Below are 24,315 nucleotides of genomic sequence, written 5' to 3'. Positions count from 1 at the left end.
GTCAAGATTGTCCAAGAAGTTTTTTAAAAAGAATCTAAAAACAAATTTTAAATATATACAATGATTGGCGAAAACAGATACATGTAGGATGTCGCATACGAATTTTCATGTTGTTCCTTACTCTTCCCCCAGACGATACATACATGTACCTTGTATGCTTATGGCATTTGCATAATTCATTCATCGGTTGCGGAATGGTGTTGATATTGATTTACAGATTATCTGAGCTGGGTTTAACAGCATTTGATAATCACTGTTTGTCGACTTAAGACAAAAATGAGGAGCAATTTGCAAATCTTATTTATACTTCTGTCTGTTACAAAATTTGATGTGATCAGTGCTTGGGGATCAAGTAAGATAACGCCTTTCTACTTGTATTTTTCCTCATTTCTAAAAAAGAATCCTTTGATATTAAACTACTTAAAATTTCACAAATTGTTTTTGTAGCTATTGTAATCTGTGAAGAATTCCAATTCTATGGAAATTGCATCAAGGATAAATTATGTTTGTGCTATCGAAACGATTGGTACAATACCTCGTTTGGTGATATAAGAAGTGTCAGCTCTGAAATCAACGCCTTTTCGGATATCTGCGATTCCTGCTCTAGCCGTAAGTTAACATAACTATGAAAATAATTGCATTCCCCGTTTATCTTATGAATAAGTATAGTATAGTATTAAAACAGCTGCAGCTTAATACTGTCGAATATAATTTGGCACAAGTTTACTGTTCAATATTTTTTTAACATGCTAAAGACAAGTTGTGTCTTTGTTGTATATTGAATTTTTCTGTAAATGCATGTATCTACGACACCGCCATGAGAAATTGTTATGTTGCCTTGTCGGTGACTCCTTACTATAAATGTTTGCTTTAATTTAAACAGTGAAATACTTTCTTTTGTGATTAATACGGGATATGAAGGTGGCGACATAGCTGAAAAAATTCCTAACCAGCTAACGCGGGTTATATAATTTTTTTCTGCAATGATCACTACCTTAAGCTGCATAGCCCGCATGCCTCATCAAAGAAAGCATTTAATTGTTTATATTTACAGCGTTCTTTTACCAAATAAGTATTTTGTCGTAAAACTTAAGAAAAAATGACTAAATTAATCTTAATGTACATCAGTACGTTCGATAAAAGAAACAGCTAAATCGTCTTTTATGGGAATTCGAGTCAACATTATGATTATTTTATTCAGTCCGTGATTTTCCTCAGGTCGCTGAAAGTTTCGACCAATCTTTATACTGGGCTTATAGATTTCAGTCCTGTCAGTTTTTACAAAGTTATTAATTTGGGACAACCCAGACATTCTGATAGGAAATTCCTCCGTATTTCTAAAAAATTATTTTAGAGTAGGATTTACGCTAATTATTTAGTGATCTGTTTGACTGTACATAATGGGGATTTTTTTAGCTTTAAATGACATGAAAGTGAATACAAATTTTATTGAATATGCAGGTTTTAAAAAAGGCAATAAAAACACATAGATAATACAGATATGAGCAAAGAACATGAACCTAAAATTCCAAACTCTATTTATCTTTTTTATAAGGATACAAAAGGATGTAAGGAAATGTATACCATTTTAATTGAAAATAAAAATAAACCGATAACATCATCAATTAGATGGAGAGATCTTTGATAAAATTTCACCGATTTAGAATGGAATAAAATCTACTGTCTTTGCTTTAAAGCGGTTCAAGAAACCAACCTCAACTGGCTTCAATATGAAATTTTACATAGAATTATACCTGCACATTTTTATCTGCACAAACTGAAATTAATTGATTCTTCCTTATGTAGCTTCTGTAAGACAAATATTGAAACAATTGATCATCTTTTTTATGAATGTGTTTTATGTAAAAGAACTATGGTGTGATATTGAGGAATGGTTTTTAACTGAATTTAATATTTCCATAGTTTTTGAAAGAAATCTGTTTTATTTGGTAAATTTCTAAAACCAAGCATCTATAAACTGCATAATTTAATATCAGTGGTTATTAAATGGTATATTTTTGCAACCAAATATAACAAAAACCCATATCTAAGTTTTGAATTAGTAAAACAAATAATAAAAAACAGGATTCTGCTTGAAAAATATATGTTATTAAAAAAATGTAGATACTCAGATTATAAAAACCACTGGCAAACAATTTGTAACAAGTTTTATGACATTTTTGATTGCTTAAAATATTCTTTTTTTTTAAATTATATTGACTTGTGAACATATACTTTGATACATGTAACCCAACCCCAACCCCAACCCCCCCCCCCCCCATTTTTTTTTATCTTCTACTTTATCTCCCTTTTTCTCTATTCATTTACTGCTATTATTTATTTTTATTTTTTTGCAAGAAAAACACGTTTTCATACTATACGGATAATCTTATAAGATATAACAATATGTAGAATCTTGTAATGTATGAAATATGTGTGTATTTGGATTTATGTGTAAACAAAAAGAAAAAAAAAGAAAAAAGTTATTAATGTACAATATATTTCCGTAAGAAATAGAGGGAATCATTCATAGTGGATGTATGTAAATCTATCAAACTGAAATTTAAATACAAATATTTATACAAGCATAGAGTAAAGAAAGTTCCTTGGGTAATTAACTTTGATAGTCGGATGGATATTACATCAGTTTTAAGTTTTAAAACAACAACAAAACGATAAAATATATTAATGAATAAAATCGGTGGTTTCTGTTGTGAAAAGTTCAAACTCTTTCTATAGAGTTTAACCCTTACAAAAAATTACATATCATACAATAACGTTATTCCTATTACCAATATTACAGCTCAGCCAATAAAGTGTATAAATGGAAGCGTATATTCGCGTAAGTACATGTAATTTGTACATATACTAGTATCATTTAAATTTGTATTGGCGGCGCCATTAAAGGTATTCCTCATTAAACAATGAGACGAAAACTTGTTATGGAAAACTATATTTCAAATAAATATGATTCAATTGTTTTACGAAGTTTTGTAAACTATTTCATTCTTTGTAGGGATTATAACAGGGCTTAGCACATTAAACCTAATACGTCAGACCAGTAAGTACATCGATTTAACTTTTATTCTAAAACAGAAAATTTAGCGTTTAATACATTAAAAAAACCGAACTAAACTTGTTTGTGTTTCGTCTTAAAATTCTAATGTTTGTATATATCACATCTTGTGAGACAAGGTATTGAGCACTAACATTACCTTGAAGTCGTCTATATAGTTTAACTCGTTTAAAAACATGGAAAGCAATCAGATTTCATTAATATTTTTAAGTTTTAAGCTCACGGCGTAAGCACCCCTCTTCCATTTAGGCAGAGGAAAAACGTTTTGCAGTATAAGACTAATTATCGTTTCAACAAGAAATTAGGGGAGATACTTCTGGAGAGAAAAAAAATGAATACTAGTAACCCCGAGGACAATAATAAAGTGAAAAACTACAAGAATAACTGAAAAAAGTTACAACAACTAAATGCTTTGTTGGTGTTAATTAATGCGCGTGTAACGAAATGAACCTAACATTGCAGAAAAAATCTTTTTCCCCCATCAATGCTAATTAACTGCATAGCCTTTATGAAACACCGAAGAAAGCTGTTTATTTTCACATCCATCTCTAAATCATGAAATGAATTATCCATAAAAAGTTATTTTAAAAAAAATACTAAATGGTCAATATCATTCAGAACTTTACACAGAAGGAATAGCTGATTCTGCATATAGGTGAAGGTTACCACGATAACTTTAACTACTTGAAAGTCGGGGATCAGCCCGCGAGCAAGGCTGTGCATTTAAAACTTTTCCTCTCTGTGTCCGTCCAGTGAGGATTATGGTCAGTAACCACCAGGTTTACAATCACATTTTTCATCCGTGACCACTGAGGTTGAAATGTTTCCCGTAGGAGTCTGGATTTTTGTCTTTATGGTGGTAATTTGTTTTCCAACTTATAATTATTGTTTTGAGCAATCCTTACAGCAGATGAGAAAATACGTAAATACGTAGTTGCAACCCGTAAAGGGACGAGGACATCTCTCAGTGTCATTGTGTACTTTCACAAAAGACATCTGGCATTGGAATAAGTTTTAAGCCATAAGGCAATGGGTTATCTAACTATTTTTTCCTTGAAAAGGGTCGGTCACTCTTTCGTTAGAATAAAGAATTGAAAGATTTTTCCTTCGTTCTTGAAGGACAGGAAAATAGAATGTGACAAGTTGAACTCTACTATTGTCTCTGTTCTCTTTGTATTTGGTAAAGGGTCTTTTGGTTATCTCGTCAATAGCAGATTGCATTGTGAACTCTTTTCTAGGAAGTTTGGTAGTTTATCCTTAAGAAACACCTCTAAAGGTATGAGGAGGGTGCAGCTAGACGGCTTGAGGGGGATATTAAAATATTGTGGAAACTATTGTCAATGCTTTATGTATTTGATTGTTAGTAAACTATAAAGAACTATATATGATAAGAGTTAAATTTGGCCCCCATAATTCACCATTTTTTAAAGTGTTTCGGTTACAATAAAATGTTATGTTATAATTTAGAAGAGTTCATATAAAATATATTTTTCACATATTTGTTTGATTTATTTGCACTCACTTGCAGTATATGACGTCAGAAGTGACGCTATTTCAAAAATTCAATCAAAATCAGTCGAAATGGACATTTTTCTCATCTTTTTACGAATGGGAAATATAGAGCGCATGCTTGAACCAGGACAAATTTTTTGTCACTTATTAGTCTTGGCTAGATACATCTCTGATTAAAATATTTTGTTGGTTCAAGCATGCGCTCCATGTTTCCTGAAAGAAAAACTTCTTGAAAACAAGCTTTTTTATGCTAAAATGCAAAAATGGCGGGAAACAGCTGTCTTTACAATGCCGTATTTCTAAATTGTGGGCACTTGAATCAAAATGAACATTAAGTTAAAACATCACATATATATCTGTACAAAGAAAACAAAGAATTACAGTAAAATAATGATATTCCTTTTAGGGGGCCATTTTAGGCCCATACCATATATAGTCCTTTAGTGAGTTAAGAGATTTTTTCACCCTGGCGTCAAAAAAACATTGTTTAAAAAAATTTGGTCGTCGGTTCAACGTGTGGAATTTGCTTTATTTGTCTTCATTACGTTACGGGCTATTCTAAGCTTTTTAACAAGGTAAGAGCATCATCTTAGCTACTCTCACAATAATCTGAGTTTCAATTATTTCTTTTTCAGCCGAAACAGAATGTTCGCAGATGTTGACAGGTATTTTGAAAACACCTCTCATTTTAAGGATGTTTTGTTTTTGACGCCAAAAACGTATTCGGATAAATGAACAGCATTAGGAATACCACCATTAAAGCGCAATATAATTACAGCTGTGTCTGTCAGTAACTTGCATCTTGTATATGTTGAAAACTTATATTAAAATATGACAATGGATAACAACATTAGTGTTTGGTTTTTTCTGTATTTTTTCTTTCTTTTTTTTTTTTGGCTTTTTTTTCAAATTTTAACAGATACAATATCAACAGCGACAACCAGGGAACAGGACTTGACGTCAACTGCATACACGACAGCATCAACCAATGAGCAAACAACACGTTCCGAAGCATATACGACAAGCGGTATGATATATATATATATATATATATATATATATTTATATATATATATATTTATATATATATATATATATATATATATATATAATTTATATATATATATATATATATATATATATATATATATATATATATATATATATATATCTATCTTTTTACAGCTCCACCTCCGCCCCGGCGGAGCTTGAACTCACGACCTCTGGAACCCATATTTTAGCCTAGCAGCTAGCGCTAACCATTCGGTTATCTAGGCAAGTCAAAAATCTTGCTTTCGTTGACGAACGGAACCTAGCACGCTGGTCGCTCACTACATGGTCGTTTGAGATACAGGTGGAATACAGGTAAACGACAATTTGAGAGGATCGGGACGATACACATTGTATAGATATAGACACATAATAAGCACAGACAGTGCAATAACTCTCAATTTGACATATACCTGTCTTTTGTCTTGCCTAGATGGCCGAATGGTAAGCGCGGTGGCCGCTCACTGCTAGGAGAATGGGTTTCAGAGGTCCCGAGTTCAAAGTATATATATATATATATATATATATATATATATATATATATTTCCAGTCTGAATTTTATATTAGGCTTAGTATCATAATGCTACTATCAAAAAAATTCTTGGAAACAAGTTAATTGTAGATATATTTTTAGGCTAATAAGTTTAATCAAGTTATAAATATAATGGAAGAAAGAAACTGGATTTTCCTACTTAAAGGTAAACAACAAAATCGGGACAGGACAATGATAATTATTTGGCGAAAAGTTAATCCGTTTTCTACATGTATAACCGTCAAAACGTTGTTAAGTCGTTTATTATAATATCTATTCAGTATATGATATAACATTGTATATAAAAAATATCAAACACTGTACCAGTTTGACTTTGTTAGTTACTAGTATTTAAACAACTATAATATCAACAGCGACAACCGGGGGACAGGACACGACGTCAACTGCATACACGACAACATCAACCAATGAACAAACAACACGTTCTGAGGCATCTTCGACAGACGGTATGATTTGTATTATATTTCAGAACCTGGTTTTTTTCTTTTATCAAGATTTTTAAATGGTAAGTTTTTAATAAGAGCCAACCAATTTGTTTTCTAACCAGATAGATAGATTTAGCATTATGCTACTTAAAATGGTTTGTATCTTTAGAAACAAGCTGTATGTAGATTCTTTTCAGGCTTAAAAAATTCTACCAACTTTTTAAGATTATAGATTTTTATGCTCAAAGTGTTATTAATTAAATATTGAAATAAATATTATCATATAAAGATGATATTTTTGGGCGACAATGGATGGTAACATCAATGGTTTTTTTTTCTTTCTTTTACTTCGTTAGTTAGTCAAACAACTACAATATCTGCGACAACCGGGGGACAGGACATGACGTCAACCGCATATACGACAACGTCAATTAACGAGCAAACAATACGTTCTGAAGCATATACGACCAGCGGTATGATTTGTATAGCATTAAGGAACCTGTGAATAGTTTTCTTATCATATAAATTAAATGGTACATTAAGCTAATCCAGGGTATTCAAAAGTTTTAAAGAATCGTCTAAAATTATTTTATTATACATATACCTGTATAAAGCACTATTTAAAAAAAATCAACAAGACTAAGCATCCTAAAAGTGTGCGTTATACATATATATATAAATACTAAGCCAGCAAATTGAATATTAGAAAAAATAATCGCAAACTGAAACTTGTATGGGAGCATCCTCAGGTAGTGTAGATTTAAAGCAATATGAGCTGCATTTTTCATGTTGAATTTTTTTTTTTACTAAAATGTTTTTTTCTACTAAAATGACAAAAATATCATGGTTTATAAATTTCTGTCAGTCATATTTTTCTGGAAAAGGCTGTTAAGAAGCCTTTTTTGGAGCAAAATTCAATTATTGTCGTCCTGTACAAAAATTGATTTGCTATATATTCCTTAGAGGAGAAATATTTCCTTTGACAAAAATTAATGTTTTTTTCAAATATTATTTATCATAAAAGTTTAAGTTAAATGCAGACTTATCATACAAGCAGGTTTTTGCAACAAAATAAAATTCTAAAAAATACAGATCATATTGCTTTAAAGTTGTGAAAATCATGACCCTCAAGGGTTCGGTGGGCCCACAATTGGGGGGGGGGGTCGACTTTTTACATGGGAATAAATTTAGTAAATCTTTAAAAATCATTTCTCAAGAGCCAGGGCAGGAAAGCTGTAACTTGTTTGGAAGCATTGTCAGGTAGTGAGATTTCAAGTTTATTCAAATCATGATTTCCGGGGGGTAGGATGGGGTCACAAGGGGGGGGGGGACATAATTTTTACATAGGAACATATAGAAAAATATCTTTAAATCTTTTTCTTTAAAAACATTTGCCTAGAAAAGTTGTAACTTTAATGAAAGCAACTTCAGATAGTGTAGATTCAAATTTGTTCCAATCACAATCTTTAGGATTAGTGTGGGACCACATGTACACTGGGGATTCAGTTGTACAAAGGAAAACATTTTAAATATTCACAAAAACTGGAATGTTATTATATATCCTTTTACTTATATGCAAGCATTTTTATGTATTGCTGATTCTTTAAAATTGTTTAAACTTTGGTCCCTGGACGATTATTGGGCCTCACAAGGGGTTCAGAGTTTGGTGTAGGTTTATATCCTGTATATAAACATTTGTTAAGGGTCTTTTTGAGAACTGCAATGCTGAATGTGATATGACTATAAAATCATCCAGTTAGAAAAGGGACTTGATTATATATATAAGAATATCCAGGGGGAAACAGATTTTTTGTATAGGATCTACATGTATTTTACCAGATTGTCCAGATATTTTGTATTATGACTCCATGGAGTTGATTTTATCATGCCTATTGTTTCTTAGGTGAGCGATGTGGCCCGTGGGCCTCTTGTTTAATGCAAATATTCCAGTTTTAATAATGGACAAATTTATTCAGCTTATTATACATTGCACACACAAAATATCAAACACCATTTCATATATGTATAGCAGTGTTAGGGTTGTTTCATACAAGTCAATGGCGTAGTTTCAATTCAATGGCGAAGTTTCAAAAAACTAAAATGTCGTAAGACAATTTAAAATTGTAGCAATTATGCCAACATGAATTCTTACTTGTATGAAACATTATCCTTTGGGGAAATAATGATTCAGTTTCCCATAGGACTTTATTGATGTTTCAATGTACTAGTATTTGCTCATTCCATAAAGACTGAAGGAGAGATACTGTTTGTGTAAAGAATTCTTGATTTATATTAATTTTTCAAAACTTCCGATAATATCATACTTATACAATGTATATTTTGCACTATTTCAGCTATGTGTCCTTGTCAATGTGAATACTTTGATAAGATCGAGTATTGGGCCCAGGAAAATAACCAACGCAAACAGTATGAAGAACTGAGCAAGAAACTGGCTGAAATCAAAGATATCCTGAAAATGGAAACAAAAAACCTAAGCTCCTTTATTAATAAGAAGATAAGCGCTGCCGATGATCGTCCGTCTGCGGTTGCCACCGGGTTCTTGGGGGCTGGCATCATAATCCTTGTGCTGGCTGGCATAGTCTTGTTTGATCTTCCTGTGATTATTCAACATGCAAGGTTGTTATTTTGGGACATCCAAAGACTGTGCGCTAGAGGATAATAATTAAGTTTCTACGTTGATGAATCGAACACCAAAACAACATATTATTTAAAAGTCACCATTTTTCTAACGAATAATAGTTTACATTGCTCTAGCTCTCTGCAAGTGCGTTCAATAACTCACAGAGGCAAAGGCTATTGAGTTTTTTCTTTAGGTTATATTGTACAAGTTTTCTTTGATTAAAGAACATAAAGGTGTCGATATGAAATACCTGTAATTAACTGAAATATACACATTTATCGAAGTGTATGCGTTTATTTAAGCGTTCATTAGAAATGACCCTTTAAAAGCAGTATTAAATTCACAGGGCCTAAAGGTCGTTGCCCACCATTTTTTAAACTTTATCAAACTTCCTGCTAAAAAAATATGTGTAAAGAAAACTACTCAGTAATCAAATTGTTTTGATAAAATTCATGAGGATAACTAGAGGATTCTGAAGATGCCAATAACCTTTTAATATTTGTATGCAAACAATATATCATTGTATTTATGAATTGTTTGAAAACCCTTTAAGGTTAACACTAATTAACATCATTGATTGCCAATTCCCTTTTATTGGGAGATAAAACACTCTAAGTCAGAATTAATTAATGTACCTTTGATCTGTTCAACAATTAATACTGCCTAGAACAAAATTCAAACAGAATTGTTTATATAAACATATTCTCTTATCTGATTATAATTATCAAATGCTTATCTCAGAACTTTCAAGTCTGATACATCAGGACAAAAATGTAAATTTTTCATGGTAAGAACCTAGTCATTTGTGAAAAGTTGTGTTTGAAACATTTCATTTTATTCTGACAGTTGGTTTTATTTTTTGGGAAAAAATGATAAATGATTGCATGTCTGATGTTGACGTTTAATGCTTTCTTTGTCTTACCTACGCTAAAATAAGTTGAAAAGTCATGCAGACTGTTTGTTGACTAACCAGCCACCAGAGGGCGATCTTCTTTTAATGACGGTGTACAGAGTTGAAATAATTCACAATATTCGGGTAATTCGCTTTCTTTCTTAGTTGTAGAAAATATAATTATGATATGAAAATGTTTATTTTCTCGTTTAAAAGGCTGTTCTAGGCTATGACAGATATTTGATCTATTCTACTTACTATTTAAAGATTTTCTGTGATTTCCAATTCTTTAAAGAGAAAAAACGAAAAAAAAAATACAGAAAAAAAATTAAAAGATGCTTTAAATTTTCGGTAGAAATAGTTAAAAGCAATATTTTTCTTCCGTTTCCAACAGAAGACCTTCTTGTTTTTGCTTTTGTTTCTTTTCCCCAACTACTTTTTCTGTAACGTTTTCTCAAAAACGCTTCAGCCGTTCGACGAAACTTTCATATCTTACTCTAGACAAAATATTTTCAAACTTTTTCTTCAATACTTCTCTTTAATTATTTAATAGGTGATAGAGACGCTTTTATGAATGCAGAATATGTAATGATGTATATGTAACAATATGTAACAAACCCTGTTCGCTGTGCATATGCGATGCTTTGAAGATTTGTGCACACACACACACACACACACACACACACACACACACACACACACACACACTGAGGAGAGAGAGAGAGAAAAGAGAGAGAGAGAATCCTAAGTCTTGTTAAAATTATTTCAATTGATAAAAATTTGCAAGTAAAATATTAAGTGTTGGTATTTTGCATGCACTTTGAAACACATGCATTTCCAAATACATATAGAATATGTCCCAAAAAGAAAACAATTGTTGTTTTTATTACGCATTGAATACAGAATAATCATGTTGGTATTTGAAATAATCTAGAACAAAGTAAACTAAAAACCAACTTTTATTTGCCCGCGAGAAATTGTTGCGAGGTTCACGAGATCCTTTTTGTCGCGAATATTTCTTGCGCGACCAGTCCTCTATCTAAAGCTGTAATAACAACACGATTGTACATAAGGCTTGATCGCGAAAATAAGTCGCCGTGATCCAGTTTATTTCAGGTTAATCGCGAAATAAAGTCGTCGCGAATAAAAGTTGGTTTACAGGATTTAACCGGTGTGTAATATTTTTGTGTTATGTTTTATTCATGTTATGTTCATTAAACATCTTAGATCCTCTGTTTTGGTTATCTTTCGAAAGCTGTATTTTTTATTTGAAATGCTAACGAAAAAACCTGCATTCTTCGTCATACTGCGTACATGTATATAAACCATTATATTAAAAAAACAAATTGGTGGTATGTTTTACCAGAGTTTTGGGGATTTTTTATCAAATTATTTTAAGTGAAATTGCACGATTTTAAGTTAAAAAATTTCGTTTTTTTTATCATTTGTAACGTCGATAATGGTTGGCATAGGCATTTGTCGTTTGCCAAAATTTGACTGTCATAACTCGAGTCACAAGCGTGATACAAAGCTTAGAATATATTGCAGATCGGCATAATCGGAACAAGTATTAATAAGATATAAAACTATATCAATTAAGCATAAGCATGTCAAGTCAAGTTCCCTAATAACCGGTCAGTTTTGAATTGAGAAACCCCACTAAATAAAACCTCTGTCAAACCGGGGCTGCATCCCCAAGGCATTCCTGCTGCGTCCTAAAAAATGGAAAACGCCAAGGTTCACGCAGAAGAGTCCTACAACGCAGTGGCGTCCTCTTTGTCGCGGTGGATCGCCTAGAACGCCATGGGACGGCGCGCACTTTGAGCATGCACATGGCACGCTCTGCGTTCTGATAAACACACAGTAGAAACGAAATGGGGTCGCCGTGACGGCGCCATAAGGTCTTTAACATCGCCACTAGAGCTCCATTGGCGTCCTCAAGTACTAGTAACGCATAATTGCAGTATAGACGCAGTGATAATTCTATTGTGCTTGCACATAGACCTCTCGGAGTTCTTTGTGATGTCACTGCTTCTCTATCATGCTCTCACAGCGCATCCACAGCGTTTGAACGTGTTGTTTTTTAGCTCACCGAGCTGAAAGCTCAAGTGAGCTATTCTGATCACATTTTGTCTGTCGTCCGTCTGTCTGTCTGTCTGTCCGTCCGTCTGTCCGTCTGTCCGTCTGTCTGTAAACTTTTCACATTTTCAACATCTTCTCAAGAACCACTGGGCCAATTTTAACCAAACTTGGCACAAAGCATCCTTAGCCTAAGGGGATTCAAAGTTGTGAAAATTAAGGATCACGCCCTTTTGCAAAGGGAGATAATTAGGAATTTATGAAAATTTTCGAGAAATTTTCAAAAATCTTCTTCTCATGAACCATAAGACCAGGAAAGATGAAACTTATGTGAAAGCATCCTCAGGTAGTGTAGATTCCAATTTGTGAAAATTATGACCCCCGGGGGTAGGGTGGGGCCACAATGGGGGGTCGAAGTTTAAAATAGGAATATATAGAGTAAATCTTTTAAAATCTTCTTCTCAGAAACTAATCAGCCAGGAAAGATGAAACTTGTGTGGAAGCATCCTCAGGTAATGTAGATTCAAATTTGTGAAAATCATGACCCCCGGGGGTAAGGTGGGGCCACAATGGAGGGTCGAAGTTTAACATAGGAATATATAGAGTAAATCTTTAAAAATCTTCTTCTCAGAAACCAATCAGCCAGGAAAGCTGAAACTTGTGTGGAGGCATCCTCAGGTAGTGTAAATTTCAATTTGTGAAAATCATGACCCCCGGTGGTAGGGTGGGGCCACAATGGAGGGTCGAAGTTTAACATAGGAATATATAGAGTAAATCTTTAAAAATCTTCTTCTCAGAAACTAATCAGCCAGGAAAGTTGAAACTTGTGTGGAAGCATCCTCAGGTAATGTAGATTCAAATTTGTGAAAATCATGACTCCCGGGGTAGGGTGGGGCCACAATGGAGGGTCGAAGTTTAACATAGGAATATATAGAGTAAATCTTTAAAAATCTTCTTCTCAGAAACTAATCAGCCAGGAAAGCTGAAACTTGTGTGGGGGCATCCTCAGGTAATGTAGATTCAAATTTGTAAAAATCATGACCCCCAGGGGTAGGATGGGGCCACAATCGGGGGTGGAAGTTTTACATAATTTATATATAGAGTAAATGTTTAAAATCTTCTTTTTAGAAACTAATCAGCCAGGAAAGCTGAAACTTATGTGGAAACATCCTCAGATAGTGTAGATTCAAAGTTATTTACACAGATTTTTGAAGTGATAAAAATGTGTATGTATCACTCACAGCCATGCTTATTGTAGGTTTGTTTATTTTAATATAAATCATGTACATGTAACTGAATGTCCATATTTAGATTTGAAGGTGTTTAAGCTATGATACATGTAACTTAGAGACATAAACCTCATACATGTCGTCTTGATTAAATGAATAGTTGAATTGACCGACTTCCATAAGCTTGGGATGATGATAATTATGATACGTGTCTAATTATGAGAACTGTAAGATTATATCGTCTCATATAATAACTGATGTGCAGACTTAGAATTTTATTTTATTTTAAGAGGGGGGTCCAGTCACCCCACCACCTTTGAAAATTCAAACTTGGTTGAAGTTTAACATAGGAATATATAGAGTAAATCTTTAAATATCTTCTTCTCAGAAATATTCAGCCAGGAAAGCTGAAACTTGTGTGGAAGCATCCTCAGGTAATGTAGATTCAAAGTTGTGAAAATCATGACCCCTGGGTGTAGGATGGGGCCACAATGGGGGGTTGAAGTTTAACATAGGAATATATAGAGTAAATCTTTAAAAATCTTCTTCTCAGAAACTAATCAGCCAGGAAAGCTGAAACTTTTGTGGAAACATCCTCAGGTAGTGTAGATTCCAATTTGTGAAAATCATGATCCCCGGGGGTAGGGTGGGGCCACAATGGGGGGTCGAAGTTTAACATAGGAATATATAGAGTAAATCTTTAAAAATCTTCTTCTCAGAAACTAATCAGCCAGGATAGCTGAAATTTGTGTGGAGGCATCCTCAGGTAGTGTAGATTCCAATTTGTGAAAATCATGATCCCTGGTGGTAGGGTGAGGCCACATTGGGCGGGGGGGGGGGGGGTAAAGTTTTACATAGGAATATATAGAGTAAATCTTTAAAAATCTTCTTCTCAGAAACTAATCAGCCAGGAAAGCTGAAACTTGTGTGGAAGTATTATCAGGTAGTGTAGATTGAAAGTTGTGAAAATCATGATCCCTGGGGTAGGGTGGGGCACAATGGGGGGTCAAAGTTTTACATAGGAATATATAGAGTAAATATATCTTAAAATCTTCTCCTCAGAAACTAATCAGCCAGGAAAGCTGAAACTTGTGTGGAAGTATTCTCAGGTAGTGTAGATTGAAAGTTGTGAAAATCATGATCCCTGTGGGTAGGGTGAGGCCACATTGGGGGGTGTTGTGTTAAAGTTTTACATCTTTTACATCTTTACATCTTTAAGAATCTTCTTCTCAGAAACTAATCAGCAAGATGATTCTTTGTAATTGTTAAGACTTTGGCTCCAGGACAATTCTTTGGTCCCACAAGAAGGTTCAGAGTTTGATGTAGCTAAATATCCCATATATAAACAATTGTAAAGGATCTTTTTGAGAACTTCAATACTCAACATGTGATATGACTATACAATTGAAGCAGGCAGTTATTTTTTCATTAGAATCTTTTTGTATTACTGTATTGAGTTATTGCCCTTGATTATTTGATTCTTGATTATTTTAATTAATGCATCCACTGTTATCCAATTATTGTGATGATTATTTTTATACAATAATTAATATTCAATGTTTATAAGTTGTTCTGCATAAGTAGTTTTGGTTTAGGACGGATTATTTTGTTTATTTTTGATTTCCAATTTTAGATACTATGAATTATTTTAGGCCGGCACATGTATAGGGACAGTGTCTACTGAGTTACATTGAGCGACTGTTTGGGGTTAAACTTGAACAGGTTGGGATAGATTGAGTGTGTGGACATCCCTGCTCTATCTAATTTCGTGTTTTCTAACCTACGATACAGAGTATGCGGTCATCCCTGCCCTGTATCGCATTAATACAAGTGTGTGGTCATCCCTGCTTGTAATGGTGGTGGTTGCGGCATAGCACTAGTGTGTGGTCATCTGCTGGTGTTCTGGCCTCTCTAGCGCAGTGTGCGGCATAATGGATTTTATTTATACAGGATCTACATGTATTATTGTACATTGTCCAGATTGTTTGTATTATGACTCCATTAAGCTGACTTTATCATACCTATTGTTCCTCAGGTGAGCGATGTGGCCCATGGGCCTCTTGTTTTCATTTCGCTTTGTTTACACAGCGACCTCAAAAAGCTGTTGCTGGGATTATAGCGTTCTCTTGGTGTTTCTCCCTCGTTCATTAGCGTTTGTAAGGCGCTTGTTTCTAGTGCGTTGTCAGACAGACCACAAAAAACTTGAACATTTGCTGTTGTACAATAGCAAGCGACATAGCAGTCTCAAGCCAATCTGTAATTACGCTCCTCTACGATACGCTTGTATAGCGGAATTACAAGATCCAGAACTTTGTTGGGTTAGACAATGTCTTGTATGGGTATAGGTATGGGACACCTGTCGGTATTACTGTGGATTAAAAATACATTATAATCAAAACACTTTCATCGGTTTAGAATTTGAATTTTCGAATTCAACAATATTTGACCAAAGAATATCTTTAAATTTTTGGAAAGGTAAAAATCATAAAAGCCTAAGGGGGATTCCAACGAATGACTTATATTTTCGTAATTAACGCTCTAAACCATTACGCTACACTGTTGGGTATCATAATACTGAAAGAAAGAGAAATTTAAGATAATATTTGATTTTATTGTTTATTTCGATATGAAGTAGGTCACAACATGGGGGTATCCCATACCACCTTAATCAGCAGTGGTATAGTATCGAGTTCAAGCAATATTTGCAAATACGGGCCGAATTATATTCGATCGGAAAGTTAGTAATACGGGGTACGCGAATCGTAATTCCAGCACAAATATATTGCGTGCAATAAAGTGCTTTAACCTGCGCACGAAGAACATCCCGGCATCGTGGCAACGAAATCGCGATTAAGGAGTAAAGTTTGGTGGTCATGGATTGACAAATGTTTTGAAAAATTTTGCAAAAGTTGTTAGGGGCGTCAGTAAATCAATCTAGTAAAACCGAGCCAATGAAGCGCACCAAATTACCATCTGCGCCTTGGCAACATCTCGCCGCGGATATCTATTTGGTTCATTGCAGAGCACTGCTATAACAAATATTTTGAAGTTGCAATCCAAAAATAATTTCGTCCTAAAATAAAACAGTTTTTCCCAACTCATGTCTGCCCGGCCCATATCAATCTATACAGACAATATTTTCGGTGAGCTTACAATGTTAATTTTACAAGTTTTGTATTTTCCAATGGGGGTTTGGTTTCCCTGATACCCTCTTGATCTGCGCATGGGCTTATAATCAGTTAAAAAGATATGATGAAAATAATCCACCACATTTTCCCCTCTGTTTACCCCGGGACATTGAGAACTGTGAAAAAAATATTCTAGTATGGATTTCCTAGTATCATCATGAAAATTGTGGCATCTTTTATCCATTCAAAAGTTTTCGAAACACCTCGCACACTGTTCAACATTTTCATGTCGTTTGAAATGCCCAACTCATGTAGATTTTCAATTCTTAGACATTTTGTTCTTTTTACCAGATATGTGCAATATAATAATTCAGATTAAGTAGGAAGGAGTATTGTTAAGTGCAACGCGGCCAAGTTGTGTGTTTTATTGGTGTACATGTATGTCATACACCCAAGCGTTGCATTGGTTCCGTTAACCTGTAACTTTTTGTTGACCACGGGAATAATAAGAACAATTTCCTATTGATTGGATAACCACTAGATGTGGCCGACGGGTACCTCCCTCAAAGAAAAATCGCTGCTGTCCTGCCTTCCAAACAATAATTAAATTACTGTGTAAACCATGCGCTTCCTCCACTTCTGCCTATGGTGCGCCTATGACTGTGCTCTACTTGCAATGCCTTATACAGGACTTATATTCAAGTGAACACAAACTCAAAGACACAGTAATATATTCCAATATGCTTTGTTCAGTTCTTACAAGTGGTTATAGATCGCTAGCACTCTCTCTTGTTTGTCGAACAATCCCAAAATGATGCACACAACACAGTTGTCCTCAATTATGGCAGGTCTGGCATATAACTCAAAATTATTAACATTCAATGTAGTGTTAAAGAAAACGTTTTGTTACGTCTTGGCAAAAATAGAACTAATTTCGTCACCGTATTATTTTTATGGGCTTTGTGAAAAATCTTGATTAAAATATATATGTATTTTAACGCATTTAATGTGTTTTCATTGCAATACTAGATTTGTTTTAACATCAGTCGATTGGTTTGTGTAAGTAGAACAGAAGTGACTAAGATAACCCAAGCATCATTGTAAACTCTTAACCTCTTGCTGTTTTTCAGATATAACGATTTTCTTTTTTTTTTTAAGGGAGTTAACATTTGCAAGTGTGAATATCAAGAAATAAATTACAAGAATTTACTATTCATGTGTTTGTTCTTTAATGCAATTTAGTATGACAACTTATTGTATTGTATTTATTTTATCCGTTTATAGTTTATTAACCCGTTAAAGTTGTATATGTAGCAGTGTACGTTAAGTTCGCAAGATGCAAGTTTAAAATAAAATGAGGCGTCACTGAAAATTCAGACAACGCCCCATGCTTATGACGTTTGTGGCGTTTTTCTTTGCACTATATGACGTTATGTCTTTATGCTGGGGCGATAGTTATTGTGACGTCATAACTATATGACGTTTACAACGATTGTTAATAATCGATTTTGCCGCTAGCAACCGATAAGAAAGAGAGAAAGTTATAGAGAATCAAAAGTAAGAATGAAGCGACAATTTGAGACAACAATTTACCAACCTTCAGCAAAAAAGGTATTTTTATACATACGCAGATAGATAGAAATCGTACTACCTGACATTAAAACAACTTTTTAAATAAAAACAAATCATTGAGATAATGCTTACAATACTTTAAAACAGATTGAGTACCCAGTTTCAAATAAAACTTAACTTTTGTTAATTGTAGTTTATTTCATCAATCTTTAAGTATATTTCATTCCATGTTATGCAATATTTTATTCAGGCAAAGATCTCCGATAACTACGGAAGAACCGTTGAGTCGGTAAGTTATTTTGCTCGCTTTGTGCAAGAAGAGAGTAGGTTCATGTACTGTAATTTCTGTCACTTATTGTATCTGTATAGTGTTGTATTTTAAAATATGCGTATAAACATTCATTTTATAGATGGACGTTGAGGAGGACTTATTTTGTTACTTGTTCAGAAAATCAAGTTCAGCCACAAGACCCTTCCTTAAAGCAGTTAGTAGTTGGTCTCTTGTAAACTTGCGTGTTTATTTTTGGAGGGTGTGGTTATTTGGGGGGGGGGGGGGGGTCCAGTTTTTTTTCTTCTTAAATTTAAGTCAATTAAACATCTGGAATAATTAAGGTTGCTTCTCTACGCATTACATGTGTTAGTAAACCCCCACCATCATCGCCTACCTTGAAACTTTTAATTATGCATACAGTGAAAACCCCAATAGCACAATCAATATTGAAGCTGTTAATTCTTGCCTTGTTGTTCTGCACGTGCATCTTTTCAAATTTCTGGCGACAAAAAACATTAACCCTTAGGAGAGGCAGTATCGATATGTACATTGTTTCCTATCTATGACTTACATAAAGTGACGGAAATAAATCATTGTCAATTTTTTTTGCAGACAACAGGTCATTCAAACAAGCGCTTGAAAATTACCTCAAATCCCATAATGCCATTGAGTTCATGGATTAAAAAACGAGGACCTTTAACCAATATTGATGAAAGACCACAGCTCAAGAAGGTATAAAAGGTCTTTTTATGACCGTTTGGTATCGGTTTAAAATATATCACTATTTGAAAATTAAAAAAATATAGAGATGAATAAAAGGTCTTGTATTAATATTAAATTTACACATTTACGTTTTAGATTAAAACCATCAAACAAGGAAATGCCGCAATTTCAGTAAGTTATTTCTCGAATTGTCATATATCATTCAGTAAACTTTCAGAATAAAATTCGTATCCAAATATGAAATTTATCATGCTTAGATGCTTAATGTGAACTTTTTTTTTGTTTATACAAATTTAAGGTAGACGTTGAACAAGACATTGTTTCCATTTTCATGCGCCTGCATTTATGAAGCGGAATATTCCTGACGCTGGTGGTGCTACGATCAAACTAAAATTATGATATCCTGTTGCTGATATTCTGTTGTCGGTGCAAACTGAGGGTTTTGATCTGATAAAATACCGTTTATACAATCGAATATCTCCTAAATCAAGCTACTAAATATTTTAATACCGCCATTCCATGTAGATGATGATGATGATGATGATGATGATGATACGTTAGTGAACTGTATGGAAGCTCTGTTAGTCAAGTGCAGCAAGGCAGCTGACATTGATCATTTTTTAAAAATATGATGGCAAGTATTACAGGACATAGATACTGGTTGATGTCTCTTGCAAATTACGATGACGACAATGTGCCAAAATCTTCTGTATTTATATTTCAATTACCTTTTCATAGTTTTTCAAATTTACTGTTTATAAAGTTTACAATTCATAGCTGTGGTAATTTATTGTGCTTTTATAATTGCCTTTTATCAAAAAGAAATTGTTTGTGCTGTTTATTTTTACGAAATAATTTTTTTTTAAAAATATCACAAGAAGGCTATCGTTTTGTTATATTTTTGGAAACAACAATCAAAATTATGTATTTTTTTATTAGGAAAAACATCCATATTTCATAAAGTTCAAAACATAATGTACAATCGTTTTATTACGAAAAACTTTCGCTGCTTTGCGTTACACGTATAGACACCGAGTTTTACATCAGCGATATCAGCAAAGTGTTTCAAAAGGTTTAACACTAGAGTGCACTTGAAAACACATTTTTATCACTGAGGCAATTTTATGAACAATATTTGACTGATAACAGTTTCAACTAGTATCTATATATTTATATTATATGATAACTAATGTATTATCTTATCATTCAATATATACATGCACATGTAGTAAAGATTAATTAGGTTAATATACTTTGTTGTTCAATATGAGGATAATTATATGTAGGATTTATAATTATATACATGACAATATAAATAAATATTTATGGATATATATAAATTGTGACATTTTCAAACTTATTACAGACGCATGATATAACATGTATAGCTCACATCATTTATAACAAATTGATGAGTTTTTATTTGATAAATGCAATATCCTTGGCTAACATCAATAATATGTATCATAAATAGTTCAAGGACAAAAAAAAAAGATATATACGTTTAAGAATGTACATAAACGCACATAACAAAAAAAAGTATCGTGTACTCAACAAAACAAAATGGAAAATATGTATCCATGAAAAACGATTTTTAAGTACACGATGACACTGAAAATATTAACAATAAATATAATTATCAATGGTAATACAGTTCCTTGCATTGTTAAAGCGTCGTTAAATATCAACATGAGAGACACGTCTAGAGAACGAATGTTGTCAGACCACAAGTCAGCAGTTTTCCATCATCCCCGTTCAACCAGGCTCGTGTATGGTACTTACCCTGGAAAAACACCACAGAAAAAACACGTTATTTTTTAGGTTTTAAAAACATGAGCATGTAACTATTTTGTTGCTAGATACACCGTAACATTCATAAAATATCCTAAAAACTACCGTACACGGTACTGGTAGCAAAGTGTCATTGCATCCTTGCTAGTCAGTAGAGTTTGTATTTGAAACCTCCATCGTCGGAAACCTACAGCCAACCTCGCATTCGCTTACAGCTGACCGTGGGCCAACTCATTCAACCTTTGTCGTTTTATGTATATCTTATGACCTTTAGTGATTGGCTTCCTCTCACTTTTGTGATTGAAATCTCGCCAAATAGTATTGATGCTTACGCATACTTTTATCAACAATGGAATATCCATCGTCGTTATTATACACATGTACATCTAAATACTAAATAATTTTCCTTTTCGCTTTGTTGAATTGAGAATAATAAATAATAAATGTTCATGAAAACGACAAAAGTTTTTACGATATGGTCCATGCAAGATTGGCAGTCGGTTGCTTACTTTTTCTTAAAATTGCTGTTGGAGTTTGGTGTTGAAATTAAGTTAATAAATAAAGTCTCTTCGTTGAATCGTTCATTGATTTTATAGTGTTTGTTTTAAAATGTTTATTCCTTAATCTGTAATTTTTTTATTAAAAAGTTATACTGCACTTTAGAGCTCCTTTTTCCGTTCATACCTTTGGGATGAACTTTGGGATCTTTTTGTCCGTTCTTACCATTGGGATGAACTTTGGGATCTTTTTGTCCGTTCTTACCTTTGGGTTGTCCGTTCTTACCTTTGGGATGAACTTTGGGATCTTTTTGTCCGTTCTTACCTTTGGGATGAACTTTGGGATCTTTTTGTCCGTTGCCCAAGTGTAAAACCCTGGTTTGTATGGACAAAATACTTGTTTCACCTCCTGGTTTTCGTCAATCGTACAAAATTCCCAGTGGTTATCGTACAGATCTTTTCCGTTATATTTGACATCGACGAGAAATTCGCCTTCTGTGAGAGGCTTCTCTGGATATAAAAACGAGTTTATTAAACATTTACAATTTTATAAAATCGAATCAGTACACTTAATTTGGAGGAGAAATGTGGAAGAGTGATAGGGCATCAAAAGACACGTATAGTGACATATAATCTCAAATCATTTCTGACTGAATTCATCCTTTCATTGTGTCAAAAGCTGTTAAGTAGGTATTTCTATATACCAAATCCTGTGTCAAAATTATTATGTCAGTTTGTCAAAATTACAAGTACAAATTCCATAGACAAAATTGAAAGCAGTCATGAACATATTGGATCCTCGACACCCCGTGACTTTTACTTTTTATGACAGCATGACACAACACGGGGATTTCAATCCATAATTGTGAAACTGTTTATATCGTCAAATATGGGTTTAATTTTTAGCGCAATGGTGATAGCTTCGGTCTATCAACACAAAGTTCGAAAACCGTATGGGCCTTTTGTTTTTATTAGCATTAAAAGTAGATTTTGTCCGCCTCAAAATCGAACTTTTTGTCATTTTCAAGTCGAACGAATGATAGAAATCTATTTCTCGTAAGGAATATAGAAGTTTGGGACCCTAAATTTCATATTTTACAAACAAATGAATGTTTCTATGAAGGCTTATTAAAGGAGCATTGTAGATGTACATTCTTACCTAGAGTGATATTGATGAACGTTCGAACTTTCAGTCCACCTGTTTCTTCATTAGGAAGTAGTATTGCTTTGCCCAATGTTATCCTATCTTTATCATCTAAAAATGATATAAATCAAACCATTTCAAAACAATGAAATGTTAAATCAGAACAATTTTAAAACAACAGTATTGCCATCATGTCAAAACTCACCGCAAGAATTGTAAACATCCCCGATGGCGACATATTTGTTATCGTCAACGAATTTTTGCCAACGTTTGGCAGACTCTACACTCTCAGACACTTCCTCATCTTCGTCTGCTTCCTCACCATTTAAAGATAAGTCTATGTCATTTTTGGGCTTCAATACTATTTGCCTGTTAGCTTCTAAAATCTCTGAAGGTGGTCCATGATTGAACATGGTCATGTAAAGAGTGAACATAGAGAAAAAGAGCGTTAAACATGTCAGAAAAATGATTAACGGAACCTTCCTAACGTTCATCATATTGACGGTACGACGTTTACAGATCCCTTTGAAATTCATATAGACCATCAACCATCAACTATGTCATATTCCTAGTCGTTATCTTTTAAATTTCTCCGTCCTTTTCAGAAATTAAAAAAAAAATCCTCAGCAACAATGATTTCCAACGGAATGAAGAGTGCCCAGAACAGTCGTCCGTCCTAATGATGGATAAAAACACAAAGAATACAAGTCACATGTCACTGCCCACCCGGATAAAAGTGGACAGTTGGCTCCGAGTCAGCTGCTGGGTGAGGAAGCCAAATGGACAATCCTTTATCTGTACAGCGCTGTTTAATCTGCAGCACCCATTGATAACGCTTATCCTCTGAGGTGTTTGTGTTGCAGTTATCTGGCGCAATGGTTGTCCCTGATCCCTCAGTTTAAACTACTGACATGTGATAATGAGTGCAAAGGATAGAATATTGGCCAAGGTTTAACTATGTGTTTCAGTGAACTTGTAGTGTTGAAGTGGCTTTTGATAAGTACTTTTGTTTATAATTGTTCTATTAACATACTTTTTTTTATCACAATTAGGAGAAAATACAAGTGTGTCATAAATGTTAAGCTTATGATATAACAAAATATACTTAAGTTGTTGTTTATGGCAGAACCGATTAGCTGATATACATCAGTTAATCCGTGATGTAACTGTCACTTCAGCCTGTTGATTTATATAACATATTACCATAAAAAAAGGAAACATTAAATTTCAAGAGCGGTGGTTTGTTTTTATTCTTATTTAGATTGATTCTTTAAGCTATTTTTTTGTTAAATAAATTGTTAATTGATTTCTTTAAATAAAACACCCCACACTTCTCCTAGTGTATCGTGGAACGAGGTGTCTCCGAACATTTGCACTTATCGAACATGTTTACAGTTTGTAACTATCTAAAGGATAAAGAAGACGAATCATCTCAAAGAAATGTTCAGCTTTAGAATAATTGAACAATTCTCCATCATTTATTTTCGATTATAGTTTTAAAAAAATAATTTTAAAAACATGTTAGCGAAATACTTATTAATTTTTATTGAAAATCCACAGCTTATTAAATATTTTCATGTTTGTAGTAATAATATAAAAAAATATTATTAGTCTCGATCATTTAATTTATTTAATTCTATACTAAATGATTATAGCTATGTCCACAATATAGGTCAGATCATTATTGTGGTCATAAGTTAAGTATGTAAAGAAAAAAAATGAATAAATCATT

General features: G+C 33.4%; 3 protein-coding genes across 4 annotated transcripts; 2 read left to right on the top strand and 1 right to left on the bottom strand.

Moving 5' to 3' along the window:
* Positions 1-243: 243 nt before the first annotated feature.
* Positions 244-10,361, top strand: LOC117692774 (uncharacterized). Its single transcript, XM_066077776.1, has 9 exons — positions 244-352; positions 448-609; positions 2,804-2,842; positions 3,017-3,061; positions 5,224-5,253; positions 5,508-5,615; positions 6,545-6,637; positions 6,973-7,089; positions 8,971-10,361. The coding sequence occupies exons 1-9, from the start codon at positions 277-279 to the stop codon at positions 9,294-9,296; spliced, it is 996 nt and encodes a 331-aa protein (XP_065933848.1). The 5' UTR covers positions 244-276; the 3' UTR covers positions 9,297-10,361.
* Positions 10,362-18,389: 8,028 nt separating this feature from the next.
* On the top strand, positions 18,390-20,618 carry LOC136273429 (uncharacterized). The gene is made up of 5 exons (XM_066077833.1): positions 18,390-18,446; positions 18,568-18,642; positions 19,041-19,160; positions 19,287-19,322; positions 19,450-20,618. The coding sequence occupies exons 1-5, from the start codon at positions 18,390-18,392 to the stop codon at positions 19,498-19,500; spliced, it is 339 nt and encodes a 112-aa protein (XP_065933905.1). The 3' UTR covers positions 19,501-20,618.
* LOC105340661 (uncharacterized) lies at positions 20,101-23,561 on the bottom strand. 2 transcript variants are annotated; one of them, XM_066079094.1, is made up of 4 exons: positions 22,789-23,531; positions 22,599-22,694; positions 21,765-21,949; positions 20,101-20,934 (listed from the first exon to the last, which is right to left on the bottom strand). In XM_066079094.1, the coding sequence occupies exons 1-4, from the start codon at positions 23,126-23,128 to the stop codon at positions 20,854-20,856; spliced, it is 702 nt and encodes a 233-aa protein (XP_065935166.1). In that variant the 5' UTR covers positions 23,129-23,531; the 3' UTR covers positions 20,101-20,853. The 2 variants fall into 2 exon arrangements, with proteins under 2 accessions (XP_065935166.1, XP_065935167.1); XM_066079095.1 differs by lacking the exon at positions 20,101-20,934 and adding an exon at positions 21,606-21,626 and having other exon boundaries at positions 21,726-21,949; positions 22,789-23,561.
* Positions 23,562-24,315: the final 754 nt, after the last annotated feature.

This window comes from Magallana gigas, chromosome 3 (assembly GCF_963853765.1).
Source record: "Magallana gigas chromosome 3, xbMagGiga1.1, whole genome shotgun sequence".
NCBI lineage: Eukaryota > Metazoa > Mollusca > Bivalvia > Ostreida > Ostreidae > Magallana > Magallana gigas.
Note: the sequence above shows the minus strand (reverse complement) of the source record. Positions and strands in the feature narration are given on the sequence as shown.

Excerpts from the sequence above, each read along its gene's own strand:
- LOC117692774 (XM_066077776.1), top strand. The coding sequence starts at position 277 with ATGAGGAGCAATTTGCAAATCTTATTTATACTTCTGTCTGTTACAAAA. Across the intron at positions 3,062-5,223 it reads AAACCTAATACGTCAGACCA|CCGAAACAGAATGTTCGCAG; the intron begins GTAAGTACATCG and ends TTTCTTTTTCAG. Across the intron at positions 6,638-6,972 it reads TGAGGCATCTTCGACAGACG|TTAGTCAAACAACTACAATA; the intron begins GTATGATTTGTA and ends TTACTTCGTTAG.
- LOC136273429 (XM_066077833.1), top strand. The coding sequence starts at position 18,390 with ATGCAATATTTTATTCAGGCAAAGATCTCCGATAACTACGGAAGAACC. Across the intron at positions 18,643-19,040 it reads CAAGACCCTTCCTTAAAGCA|ACAACAGGTCATTCAAACAA; the intron begins GTTAGTAGTTGG and ends TTTTTTTTGCAG. Across the intron at positions 19,323-19,449 it reads AAGGAAATGCCGCAATTTCA|GTAGACGTTGAACAAGACAT; the intron begins GTAAGTTATTTC and ends TACAAATTTAAG.
- LOC105340661 (XM_066079094.1), bottom strand. The coding sequence starts at position 23,128 with ATGGTCTATATGAATTTCAAAGGGATCTGTAAACGTCGTACCGTCAAT. Across the intron at positions 22,695-22,788 it reads GGATGTTTACAATTCTTGCG|ATGATAAAGATAGGATAACA; the intron begins GTGAGTTTTGAC and ends TATCATTTTTAG. Across the intron at positions 21,950-22,598 it reads GTTCATCAATATCACTCTAG|AGAAGCCTCTCACAGAAGGC; the intron begins GTAAGAATGTAC and ends TTTTATATCCAG.